Source organism: Erpetoichthys calabaricus, chromosome 2 (genome assembly GCF_900747795.2).
Source record: "Erpetoichthys calabaricus chromosome 2, fErpCal1.3, whole genome shotgun sequence".
Taxonomy (NCBI): Eukaryota; Metazoa; Chordata; class Cladistia; order Polypteriformes; family Polypteridae; genus Erpetoichthys; species Erpetoichthys calabaricus.
The window spans coordinates 41,320,460-41,334,443 of record NC_041395.2 but is presented as its reverse complement, the minus strand read 5'-3'; the positions used below and the strand labels follow the sequence as shown (position 1 = coordinate 41,334,443).

At 38.8% G+C, this 13,984-nt stretch overlaps 2 protein-coding genes across 2 annotated transcripts in view; both read right to left on the bottom strand.

Annotated features, from left to right (window-relative positions):
* Positions 1–13,984, bottom strand: part of LOC114643436 (E3 ubiquitin-protein ligase TRIM39-like) — a 303,199-nt gene that overhangs the window by 21,618 nt on the left and 267,597 nt on the right. The gene's annotated exons all lie outside the window — the stretch shown is intronic.
* On the bottom strand, positions 1,132–6,072 carry LOC127526559 (butyrophilin-like protein 8). Its single transcript, XM_051922336.1, has 3 exons — positions 5,738–6,072; positions 3,639–3,923; positions 1,132–1,307 (listed from the first exon to the last, which is right to left on the bottom strand). The coding sequence occupies exons 1-3, from the start codon at positions 5,970–5,972 to the stop codon at positions 1,153–1,155; spliced, it is 675 nt and encodes a 224-aa protein (XP_051778296.1). The 5' UTR covers positions 5,973–6,072; the 3' UTR covers positions 1,132–1,152.

Below are 13,984 nucleotides of genomic sequence, written 5' to 3'. Positions count from 1 at the left end.
ACACCTAGGAACAATTATGTGTGCAATGCAACTTCTCCAAGAAAGAAATATCATGGCACTATGCATACCTAAGAAAGATCACTTTGCTAAACTATTATCATTGACAACTGATAGCCCAGAAGTGATGACAGCTTTTTAGTGACCAAGTGGTTCTGGAAGTGTTGGAGGAGTTTAGAGTCTAAAATGAGATTCCATGATGTAATGGAGTACATAAATATTTCAGTGTTACTCATAATCCCATTCATGTGATTGTCAGTAAAAAACTGAATCAGGTACTGGTCACTTGTGGAAGTCAGCCTGTGAAGCAGACCTCCCTGACTTTAAGTTGCATGTGGAAATGGGATGCCCTATTGTTTAACACATACATATAAATCCACATTTTACACAACAAACATGATAATGCAAAAGACAGAAATGGCCTAACCAGCAAAAATTGTAAAAGCACACAACATACAGCATCACGACACTCAAGCTGATGCATCCACACTTCTACTCATATGGCCAGTTAGGTCTACTTCAGATGTAATGAATTTGGCTGGTACTTGAGCCTGTTACATTGTGCTTGAGTAATCTTATTAAAACCAAATGTTGTTTGAAGTGGGAAAACAAAAGCTGACACATCTGTTAAATGTCATTTATGTTGACTTGTACAGTGCAGCACTCCACTGTGTTGTCTCCTACTAAAAAATAAAGCATAAGGAGACAATGACCACTGCTTAATTGATATAAAAAAATAGGAATATATGGGACTATAAGAAGAAAAATATATTCAAGGACCAAATAATAAATCACGGAACACTAGTTTAAACAGACCAGTAACTGAAGTCTGTTCAATTATGTTAACATATTTTGTAAGTTGCTTTGGATAAATATAACTGCTAAAATACTAAAATATTAATATTCAGTGTTGAGGTCTAAACAACAAATGTATGCAACCCAGAGAAAATGGAAAAGAAACATTCAAATGCAGGAGCACCTCGATTCAGGGTGATGAGACATAACAAGATTTTAAAAGTTTGATAGGGCAGCTATGGGACATACACTAGGAAGTGGTTTTCTTATAAAGCTATGGGTTACTTTTTTATTCAGCTTTTACCTAACGGTTATTTTTCAAAACTGCTGGATGCGATTAAAAGTAAGACTCTAGCAGAATTAAACCCCATTACCAATGAGCAGATGACACATACCTTTAGACTTCTTGAACAAATACACTGCAGCAAGTAAAAACAGCAGTATTCCGACTTCAATAAATATTGAAAGTATTGAGAACGTCTTCCATCCAGGTGAGACAAGACTAAAAAATTCATCTACAGAGAGAAAGGAGAGGAAAATCTTTTAATTACTTTACCAGTAACAGTTTCAAGAGAGAAACTTTATAATTTTGAACACTTTAATTTTCATGACAAAATAACTATAATTCCAGATGAGATATTAAACTAGCGGCACGGTGGCGCAGTGGGTAGCGCTGTTGCCTCGCAGTTTGGGGACCTGGGTTTGCTTCCCGGGTCCTCCCTGCGTGGAGTTTGCATGTTCTCCCCGTGTCTGCGTGGGTTTCCTCCGGGCGCTCCGGTCTCCTCCCACAGTCCAAAGACATGCAGGTTAGGTGGATTGGCAGATTCTAAATTGGCCCTAGTGTGTACTTGGTGTGTGGGTGTGTTTGTGTGTGTCCTGCGGTGGGTTGGCACCCTGCCCGGGATTGGTTCCTGCCTTGTGCCCTGTGTTGGCTGGGATTGGCTCCAGCAGACCCCCGTGACCCTGTGTTCGGATTCAGTGGGTTGGAAAATGGATGGATATTAAGCTAAGCATTTTTAATTATTAGTATCACTGCAAGGCAAAATCAGCATCCATGACAGCTTCTGACTTTACATGTGCACATTTTCTGGGTCATATTAGATCATGCTCTTAAATAATATAATGTAAAATGGACCTTCATAATGGACAAAACATTATAAAATTAATTGCACAAAAAAAATGTTGGGTAATGTTAATCGAGTTATTTAAAAAACTTGGGGGTTGATGGCAGGAATGACACTCCAGCCACCATAAAAAAAAAAACTCACACTGTTCTAGTGTGGTGCTGAGGTGTCACCCACGGCACTCGTGTCCCAATCCAGGTGTTTCGTTGTGAGGTGGGTGCAGCAACGTGCTGTATCAGTGCATGCACCAAACCTATAGCAATTATTTTAACAAGCTTTGACATAATTTAGGAGTTTCCAAATATTCTTAATATACAATCTCTCTACCTGTAAACAGCATTTTCTGTTAAAATGCTTTAAAATCACAAATTCGTTTTCACAGTAAAGATAACATATTTTCAGCTAACATTGATCTACACAGCAACACACTGTAAATCTCTTTCTTGATGTCCATTTCAAATGAGGTTTTAACTACAGACATTTTAAAGCCATTTCATACACACTGGAGTTCAACATGAGATGACCCACACAACACTAACTGAAGCAGACGGCTTAATGAGGACATTGACTATGAAACAAAACTCCCCTAAGAAATAACCAACCGTGCTTGAGCTGTGAAGAGTAATGACATAACTTTTTATGGTTTTAATTTTGTAATTTGTCTAGAGAAGTAAAATCTAAAAAAGTATAATATAAAGAGATCAACAAAAAAATGAGTTTGCAATTTTATTCTGCTGAAATTTCTTCTCACAACATAGCTCCTTTACGATATTTATCCATCCATCCATTTTCCAACCCGCTGAATCTGAACACAGGCTCATGGGGGTCTGCTGTAGCCAACACCCGGCCAACAAGCAATCCCAGGCAGGGTGCCAACCCACCACAGGACACACACAAACACACCAAGCACACACTGGGGCCAATTTAGAATCGCCAATCCACCTAACCTGCATGTCTTTGGACTGTGGGAGGAAACCAGAGCGCCAGGAGGAAACCGACGCAGACACAGGGAGAATATGCAAACTCCACGCAAGAAGAACCCAGGAAGCGAACCCGGGTCTCCTAACTGCGAGGCAGCAGCACTACCACTGCTCCACCCTATGATATTTATACATTTTGAAAAAAAACAAAGCCTGGCCTTCGTTTGGATATCTAGCATTTAGTGCTTCTAGTAAAGAATCTTCATAATGCAGACATTTATCTGGACACTGAATAAAGAATCCTGTTTTTTCTGCTTTAAACAATAAAATTAAATTAAACAACAAAAATAGACTTGCTACCTGTGGATACTTCATAGCCATCGTATTCTGGTTATTGCTGATACACTGTGCATCACTTTCATGGTGCTGCAACATTTATGCTAATAAGAACAATATTCAAAGTATATTTCTGGTAAAAACATGATTGAACTTTGAAACTTACTGTGCTGTAATTTATATTCCAAACTTACAACTCTTTCTGCACATGTAAATATTGTGACAGAGAAATGTCTTTCTTTTATTCTGATGTATGGAACATGTATATTGAGTTAAGTGTGAAGACTTTGTGGCCACTTAAATCAAAGCAGCAGTGACTGAGTTTACACATGGAAGCCCACATTATTTGGGCAACAGGATCTCACACACCTCAATATGCAAAGTAAAAGCAGATGGCACACTTAGCACTTCGATGACATTGTGATATTTAAAAAGGACAATCAGTGACAGCAGATTAATTACTGACCGTCAATTTCAATCTGTGCTTGAATGCTTGACTTTGTTTCACTGTGGTGAATTACACAGATGACTCCATGTCTGTCCCTCTCAGTCACCCAAAGTGTGCTGCTCACTCCAACCAGGGAGACTTTGTCCTCATTCTCCGTAGTGTCAGCACGTGTTGTTAAGTCCTGGCCCATTACTGTTGCCCATCTCAAAACTGGCTTAGGAAACCAGCCCTGTGATTCACATTTCAGTTTAATTTTATTTCCTGGGGTGCTGTCCAGAAAAAGATGAGGCTCCTCTCCAAATCCTAGAAAAGAGAGAAAAAAAGACTAAAACATACAATAACAGGTTTACCTCTAAAATATTATGAAATGCAGAGAAAAGAGGCCATCGAGTCATGTAAAGACACCAAGACACTAACCACTACCGATACAATGTCATTTTTTTACCTTTCTATAGTATACATTTCTACTGTATATATATATACACACATTCATGCTGCAAATCTACCATTCCACCACATCCCAAAGGTCTTCTATTGGATTCAGATCCAGTGACAAGGGAAGGCCCCTGAAGAACACTAAACTCATTGACATGTTAATGAACACCGGTTTGAGATGACCTTTACTGTATGACATGGTGCATTATCATGCTTGAAGTACAAATTAGAAGATGGATAAATTGTGGCCACGAAGGGATGCACATGGTCAGCAACACAACTCAAATAGGCTGTGGCATTCAAGCAATGATTTATTGGCATATATGAGCCCAAAGTGTCCCAAGAAAAAAATTCTCACATCATTACACCACCACCTCCTGTTGACACAAGGCTAGTTGGGTACATGGATTCATGCAGTTTGTGACAATCATTTGTGTGCCTAAGTAGAAATCGAGATTCATCAGACCAGGCAACATTTTTCCAGTCTTCAGCTGTCCAGTTTTGGCGATCCTGTGCACACTGGGGCCTCAGCTTTCTGTTCTTCTCTAACATGACTGGAACCCAAAGTGGTCTTCTACTAGTGTGGCTCATCTGCCTCAAGGTTCTACATTTTGTGCATTTCGTGAATTTGTGAATTCTTTTCTGCTCACCACAATAGTACAGGATGTGTATTTGAGTTGCCATCGCCTTTCTGTCAGCTCAAACCAGCATAGCCATTCTCATCTGACCACTCTTATCAATAAGGTGTTACTGTTCACAAAACTTCTGCTCACTGGATTTTTGTTGTTTTTGCACCACTGTGTAATCTCTGGAGACTCTTGAACAAGACAATCCCATAAGATCATGAGTAACAGAAATACTCAAACCAGTCTGTCTGGCACAAACAATTGTGCCACTGTCAAAATCACTGACATCACATTTTTTTCCCATTCTGGTGTATGAGGTAATTATTAACTGAAGATCCTAACCTGTATCTGCAGGAGTTTATGCATTGTGCTGCTGCTACATGATTGGCTGATACAGAACAGGTGTTGCTAAAAATGTTCTCAGCGTGTGTACATTTTTATGAAATGATTCCATACATAAATGAACAAAACTATCAAGAATATCCATTCGACTTTCTGGAGTTGTTTCTTCATCTACAGCTTTAAAATGAGCAACAGTCTATCTTTGCAGAATCAGACACAGGGCAAGTACCAGTTCTGGACAGGATACGTGTTTATAACAGAACACACACACACGCATACTTGGTCGATTTAGAGTCTCCAGTTAGATAAACTTTCATGTCTAGGGATGGGAGGAAAACTCCATATGGTCACGGGGTAAACTTGCAAACCACACAGACAGTGACCAGGGGTTTGGGCCTGGATACTTGGAATTAATTACTATATTATTGAATTAATTTAAAATAAAAAATTTCTCTGAAAATAGTGCACTTTAGCCAGAAATGTCCTAAATACTCAAAATAATTTAAACACCAACTATAACTCCTTCATTGCTAACTGGTGAGGCTGAAATCACAAATGTTTCTTTGCTTTAAGGGTGAAAAGGCATTAATTGCATAACACAACAACATCATTTTAAGGCCCAATATGTCTATTTGATGCTAGGTCAGACATAATTGAATTACAATAAAACATAAGACTTAATATTTTTTCCATAAAAAATTTATTTCCGCTTACCTACAATATCTAATGCAAATGTTCCATCTCTGAAATAAGTCGATGTCAGGACATTGCAGGTGTATGAGCCCAGATCAGAGACTCGCACATCTTGCAACCTCAGAGATACGTTGCCATTGTGTAGCTCATCCGTGAACAGTCCCACCCTGCCCTTCCAATGCTGATCATCGATCTTCTCCGCTCCACTTGAATAGCCGTATATAAGCTCTGAGTTTCTTGACCAAGTGATCTCCATGTCCACTGCACTTAAAGCCGGAGAGATGTGGCATGGGAGGATGACAGATTTCCCAGCAATGCCAACAACAGGATTATTAGGGACAATAATTTCAAATGTGTCTAAGGAAGTTAAAATTTTAGGAATATAAGAAAAAAAAAGGATGAAAAGTATAAGTGCTGGAAGTGGTAACTCGTAATAGTCCTCTATCACCATTCATGCTCATGCTCACAAACTGTTGTTAGAAAACCCTCTGATACTTGACTATTTTTCTCTAGAGGCTTGTAAAATCATTAATTCTAAATCGCTTCCCAATTTATTAAAAGTTCCAGTTTCCTCAGACTTGACTGCCATTTCTCAAATTTTTACAGACAAGACCACCCAACCCATAAAAATAACCTGGTGGTGTGTCTACAACTGCCCCACTGCCCAAGAAGTGAGCATGAATGCAAACTTTTAAATGCATTGCATTATTTCTTCTTGAAGTGACACTAACAAATTGCATTGTTTGTTTAAAAATAACTAAATTTAGCAATTATTTCTGTAGGGGCTCATAATAATTTAGAGGACATGATATTATGATTGTTTATCTATTTATTTAAAATTGTCACTTGTGGAAGAAATAAGAAATACATCCATGTTTGACCTCTAATTTCCACTAATCTTTCTTCTTTTTTTATTTGACACTTAAAACACTTGGCAAAAATAAATGGAACTCCTGTACATTATAATTGCATACAGTATTTTAATAATTTTATTATACTACACAACACATCGTCATACTTGTTTGTAATTTCTAGTTGCTTTTCAGTTGCAATAAAGCTAAACATAAACATTTGTGGCATCTACAAGAAATATTCAGTCAATACATGTGGATTTTTGTGATAAGTAGAACAATTGCTGATTGTGTCAATAATATGAAGTCTCCCTCACCTTGCTGTTTACTTCCTGGGAAATGAAACACAGTTAGCAAAAAAAGGGCTTCAAACTTGATTCTGAGCTCCATCTCTGAAAAAGTGACAGGACAGAGCTTTTTACTATAAAAAGTCAATACGTGCCAAAAAAAAAAAAACAAAAGCAACAGGAACTTCTTGTAGCAATGTCATGCTAACTCAGGTTTACAATAATAAATAATTTATCCTATTTATCCTAAGCATTAATTTCAAGTTACCACTTGATAATAGAAATGAAAGTCACAACTTTAATTTCTAAAATGAAACCTATTACCTTTTCTTAGATTCAGTCCCAACACAACTGGTGAAAAGCTCAATGGCGGCTCTCACAGCACCCATTCTTAGCCTTATCAACAGTTTATTACTAAATGGTGTGGTACCTGATGCACTAAAAGTATCAGTTATCAGACTCATAATATAAAAATCAGAGCTATACCCACACACTCTTAACAGTTATACATCTATTTCAAATTCACCATTTCTTTCTAAAATACTTGAAAAATTACTTGCTATACAACTTAGGTCTCACCTTATACATCATAGTTTATTTTAAAAATTCCAGTCAGGCTTCCACACAGGGCACAGTACAGAAGCAGTGCTAGCCTGTGTTGTAAACGACATTCTAATGTTCTCTGATGAAGGAAATTCAACATTAATTATTTTGTCAGACTTAAGTGCAGCCTTTGACACCATTGATGTTCTATTCTATAACATAGGCTGTAAAGTTACAGTGGGCTCTCGAGAAGAACACTGCCCAGCACGGCTCTGAACTCAGACCTTAACTATTTTCACTTTTTTTGCTTCCATTGGGTTCTACCATTAGACAACACAAAAATAATTTTCACTCGTATGCAGATGATACCCAGTTATACATTTCTCTGTCACCAAATGATGTTTCTCAGATGGTGCCATAATTAATTATGTCACTGTATTAAAAATGTAGATGAATGACAACTACTTGTCTGTGAATCTAGAAAAATTTGAGATATTATTACTTATTGCGGGTGGCACGGTGGCACAGTGGTAGCGCTGCTGCCTCACAATTAGGAGACCTGGGTTCGCTTCCCGGGTTCTCCCTGCGTGAAGTTTGCATGTTCTCCCCGTGTCTGCGTGGGTTTCCTCCCACAGTCCAAAGACATGCAGGTTAGGTGCATTGGCGATCCTAAATTGTCCCTAGCATGTGCTTGGTGTGTGGGTGTGTATCCTGCGGTGGGTTGGTGCCCTGCACAGGATTGGTTGCTGCCTTGTGCCCTGTGTTGGCTGGGATTGGTTCCAGCAGACCCCCGTGACCCTGCGTTATGATATAGCGGGTTGGAAAATGGATGGATGGATTACTTATTGCAGGAATGATTTCCAGCTGTAACAGCATTCAGTCATTTTTAACTCAGTAGGTCTACACATTAGTTTTACTGAATCAAAAGGCAACTTGGGCACTATCTTTGTCCTAATCTCCTGCATTCAAAGTCCAACCTGTCCACTGTATGTGCAGTTTGCAAGTTATTTTTGCATGACTTTTGTCCATATTGGATTTTTCTTAAAAAAGGACAGCATTCCTGGAACATTCCAGATGCATGCATGTCAAAATAATTTGGCAATTCTATATTATCCTGTTATGACTTAATGTGAGTTTGTGCAAGACTGTTCTTGGATGGGGATTTAAAATCAGTCTGATAGTGCCATAAATCACCAGTGGTAAAGAATGTGTCACCTTGAAAAAATTAGAATCTATATATACATATATAATTGTCTGTCTGTCTGAATATTCCCTATATAATCCTAAACCCTTTGACAGATCTGGCCCAAATTTTGCATATATGGCCTGTAGGACTGCATGGACAAGACAGATGACTTTGGAATACAGACTTTTGACCCTGGGTTTCCAAGTGCCTTGTTTTTTTTTTCCTGTGTGCCACATTCTCACTTCTTCCTTTTGCTTTGGCTTTTCTATGTTCAAGAGCAATTTCCAGGGTCCCCTTCAACATTCACTTTGGTCTTCTCTTTCTTTCTTGTCTTCTTAGTGACCTTTTGCTTTCTTAGTGTATGATATCCTTGATGTAGTTCCACAGTTCATCTGGCATTCAATCATTTGTGCTCAATGCATTAAATCTGTTTTGGAGATGATCTCTAAACGCAGGTGGTATATGTTTGAAACCATACTTTGGCTCTTGTGGCATTGCTTTCATTTTCTTCAACTTCAACTTGACCTTGCATATGAGCAGTTGGTGGTCCGTTCCATACTTGGCTCCCGGTCTTGTTCTCACTTTCAGAATTGAACTTCTCCATCTTCTCCAGACACTAAAGTATGCATTCTATCTAGTGATATCCATGAGTACAGTCTCCATCTTTTTACTAAATTTGATAACGCATTCCCCACCGTCATTCTTACCTCCTATTTCCCAACTACCCATCCTTCTTCCTTGTCTCCCACTTTTGCATTCCAATCACTGGTGATTATTAGTATGTCTTGACTTGTTGATCGATTTCAGCCTGCAGAAGTTGATAAAAATCTTCAATTTCCTCATCTGTAGCCTTAGTGTTTGGTGCATACATTTGTATAATAGTTGTGCTGACTGGTTTTACTTGTAGGTACGTAGATATTATCCTGTCACCGACCGCATTATACTTCAAGATATATCTCGAGATGCTCTTCCTGACGATGATTGAGACGTCATTCCTCTTTGATTCCTCACTCCCAGAGTAGTAGATCGTATGATTGGAAGTGGCAGAGCTGAACAAAAAATTTCAAAGAGCAGCTAGAGAAGATAGAGCAAGGTATTAAAATGATATGTGCAAAGACCTGGATTTGAAAATTCAGAAAGGAAGAACACGGTCAGCATTTCTCAAGCTGAAAGAAATGAAGAAGAAATTCAAGCCTCGGGCTGCAACATTGAGGGATTCTGCAGGAAAAACATCAAATGACACAGAAGGAATCAAAAGAAGATGGAGGGAGTACATAGAGTCACTATACCAGGAAAAACTGGATGAGGCTCAACCATTCCAGGAGGTAGCATATGATCAAGAGCCAATGATACTGAAGGAGGAAGTCGAAGCTGCGCTAAAGACATTGGTGAAAAACAAGGCTCCAGGAATTGATGGAATATCAATTGAAATGTTTCAACAAACAGATGCAGCTGTGGAAGCGCTCATTCATCTAGGCCAAGAAATCTAAAAAATAGCTATCTGGCCTACAGACTGGGAAAGAATAATATTTGTGCCCATTCCAAAAAAAGGTGATCCAACAGAATGTGGGAATTACTAAACAATAGTACTAATATCTCATGGAAGCAAAATCCTACTGAAGATAATTCAAAGGTGGTTGGAGCAGTACATCAACATAGAGCTACCAGATTTGCAAGTGGGATTCAGAACAGGATGTGGAACAAGAGATATCATTGCTGACGTGAGATGGATCTTGGTTGAAAGCAGAGAATACCGGAAGAACATCTACCTGTGCTTCATCAACTATGTAGATCACAACAAATTATGGATAACTTTGTGAAGAATGGGAATCCCAGAACATCTAATAATCCTCATGCAGAACCTCTACGTGAACCAAGAGGCAGTTGTTTGGACGGAACAAGGGAATACTGAATGGTTTAAGTTGGGAAGGGTGTGAGTCAAGGTTGTATTCTTTCCCAATACCTATTCAATTTTTATGCTGAGTAAATCATCCGAGATGCCGGACTATACAAAGAAGATTGTGGAATCAGAATTGGAGGAAAACTGATCAACAGCCTGAAATATGCAGATGATACAAGCTTGCTTGATGAAAACGAAGAGGACTTAAACCATCTACTGATGAAGGTCAAAGACCACAGTCTGCAATATTGATTACATCTGAATATAAATAAGACAAAGATCCTCACAACGTGATCAGCATGCAACATAATGACAGATGGAGAACAGATTGAAGTTATGAACAATTTCATTCTACTTGCATCCAAAATCAATGTCCATGGAAGAAGCAATAAGGAAATTAGACAACATATTGCACTGGGACAATCTGCTGTGAATGACTTCTCCAAAGTGTTAAAAGGCAAAGATATGTTTTTAAGGATTAAATTGAGTCTGATCCAAGCAATGGTATTTTCAATCGCCTCGTATGGGTGTGAAAGCTGGATGATGAATAAGGAAGATCAATGAAGAATTGACACTTTCGACTTATTGTGCTGACAAAGAATGTTGAACATCCCATGGACCACCAAAAGATCAAACAGATCTGTGTTGGAGGAAGTTCAACCAGAATACTTGTTAGGGGCGAGGATGGTGAAATTATGGCTCACATTCTTTGGAAATGTTGTTAGGAGGGAGCTATCTCTGGAAAAGCACATCATGTTTGGTAATGTAGAAGGAAAGTGGAAAAAGGAAGGCCCTACACAAGGTGGATTGACACAGTGGCTGGAACAGTGGGTTCAGACATGGAAGAATGGTGAGGATGGTTCAGGATCGGACAATGTTTCGCTCTGTTGTATACTGGGTTGCTGTGAGTTGGAACTGACTTGATGGCACTTAACAACAACAACAAACAGTTTGCACACCACTGCCACCTGCTATCTCAGAGCAAGTGAAGCCTTTCAACAGATGGAAGCCAGACAAGCAGACAAAATGACCAGAGCTTAACATGACTTAGCCAGGTAAGGATGCGTGCCTCTTCAGTCTACTGTAATATACTTAAAAAGAGCATTGTGTGCTTTTGCAAGGTGAGGTGTGATCAAAAGTGCAGTGCAACACAAAGGAGAATCATAGGGTTGTTGTTCATCTCCTGCTTATTTGGCTTTTCTTCATAATTTAAACACTGTGCACTGTGCACTGTGCACTCTGAACTAAGAGAACGAGACAGACGTGACAGCATTCATGGTTATAGACCAGGAAGCATTTAGATAGATAGATAGATAGATAGATAGATAGATAGATAGATAGACAGACAGACAGACAGACAGACAGACAGACAGACAGACAGACAGACAGACAGACAGACAGACAGATAGATAGATAGATAGATAGATAGATAGATAGATAGATAGATAGATAGATAGATAGATAGATAGATAGATAGATAGATAGATAGATACTTTATTAATCCCAATGGGAAATTCATTTACCACAATTCTGGAATTTAATCAGACCCAAAAAGAGCAAATTCTCAATCCACAAGGGCAGAGACATTGACAGAGTGGCAGAGTGGATGATAGATGGGAAAGCTAGCAATAATAACAGGGTCACCATTTATAAAACACACAAACCTTTGCTTTCTTTCCTTAACTCATTCCATAAATATACCCAGGCAATGCCAGGCAGTTTAGCTAAATAAAAACAACTCTGCATTTTGTATTATTGCCATGTACAAGTCTTTGGAAAATAATGATTAATGTTTCCTCACGTTGCACGGGTCCTGTCTAAAATTATTTGAACATTTCTACTTTTCTGTTTTTGTTTTAATTCAGGCTTTTTATGATATGCCTGTGACTGAAAGCTGGGAGCCATCTTTTTACGTGAAATAGTCCATTATGTGGCACACTCATATCCACTCACCAGCACTCTCTAATACAAAGTCTAGGATCTCCAGTCAGCTTAACATGCAAGGTGAGGTCAACACTTGAGGTGAATGTGCAAACTGAGCTGTGAAGAGAGAAGCCTGGACTGTGCGGGGCTCAGAAAGAGCAACACTAACAGTAGTAGCTGTGACAGCCTGTCTGAGACTGTAATCAGAAAAACGATTTAATGAAAACAATCCCATAAATACTAATTTATAAGAGTTTTCTAAAAGGGTAATATTGTACATTACACAAAACATGGTAAAAAACAGATTTTTTTAAGAAAAGTGAAAAGTATTCATGTAAAATGAGGCCCAAGTTGGCTGCTTATGTGATTTCCCATTCCACCTTAAATCCTGCTATATATTGCATATTTTGTCAGTAGATGCCTTTTTAATAACTAATAAAATTAAAACATGGCATTCTTTGGACGACATAGCTTTCAACTAAAAGTAATATACAAGCAGCAAAAGACATAAGAGGAATTAAAAACGAGGGCAGATTTCAAATCGTGCCAGTCAGCAGATTACTTTTGTTTTTTCAGCAGAGTCAGCATCAACAATTCTTTTGCCATTCCGCGCAGTAAAAGTCATAATTCTCTCGCCTGCTCCACCCCCACGACCTTTGCTTTTAAATTTTCACACATACACATACACATATGTATAATTTCACATATTATATAAAACTAAGAGTTTGAATGTAATGAAAATATTGTTCAAGAATGGGTAAGAGTGAGACCGTATACGCAAGTTGTCCCCTACACTCGGACTGCTGCATCTGCACAACTGATGTTCGTTTAAACGATCTTTAGCATGTAAATTCCACATATTAGTTATTTTAAACGCCCAGGTGTCGTTTCTTTAATCATATCGCTTGAGTCTCACGCACCTTTTCCCCACAGTGACACACTCGCCGACTGCTGCAGCTCTTCGGACCTTCCGCCTTGGTCAATCAGGACAAAAGCCAGTCCTGCACCTTTGTCGTGGTCGCAAGTGTAAAGGAGCCGTGTTCTCTGAGTTTTGCCCACTTGCCTTTATTGTTACCCTTTCACTTTCTCTTTAAGTCAAGGGCAGAAATGACCATGTATTGAAATGTAATGTTAGTTCACCTACGCTGGCGTAGTGTGTGCAAGTTTGAGAGAACAGGAAAAATAAAGAATCACTGCGTTTAAGTACGAATCGCTGTGAGGAAATACACAAAAGAATGTGCCGATAAGAAGAATTAGAAGTGCATGGAATATCCAAATCAAAGTTAAGCTCTTAACACAAGTGAAGCGCTGTGGGGAGCACATTAAGCAAGCAGTACATGAAAGACCTGAGACCTATAGCTGGTGAATTTCTCTAAGAAGGAATGGGCAACACGTCCATCAAGCAGGTGTTACAGACTGACATGCTATTACAAGAAACACCAACAAGAAGTTATCACTGTCAAATTAGGGTGCAAAACTATCTGTTGAAGATAGGGGTACACTTAATTTTTGCAGCTCACAAATGAGTTTATGCCAGTAATGCTGAATTCATGACTGAATGAATGAGCCAGAGGGTGC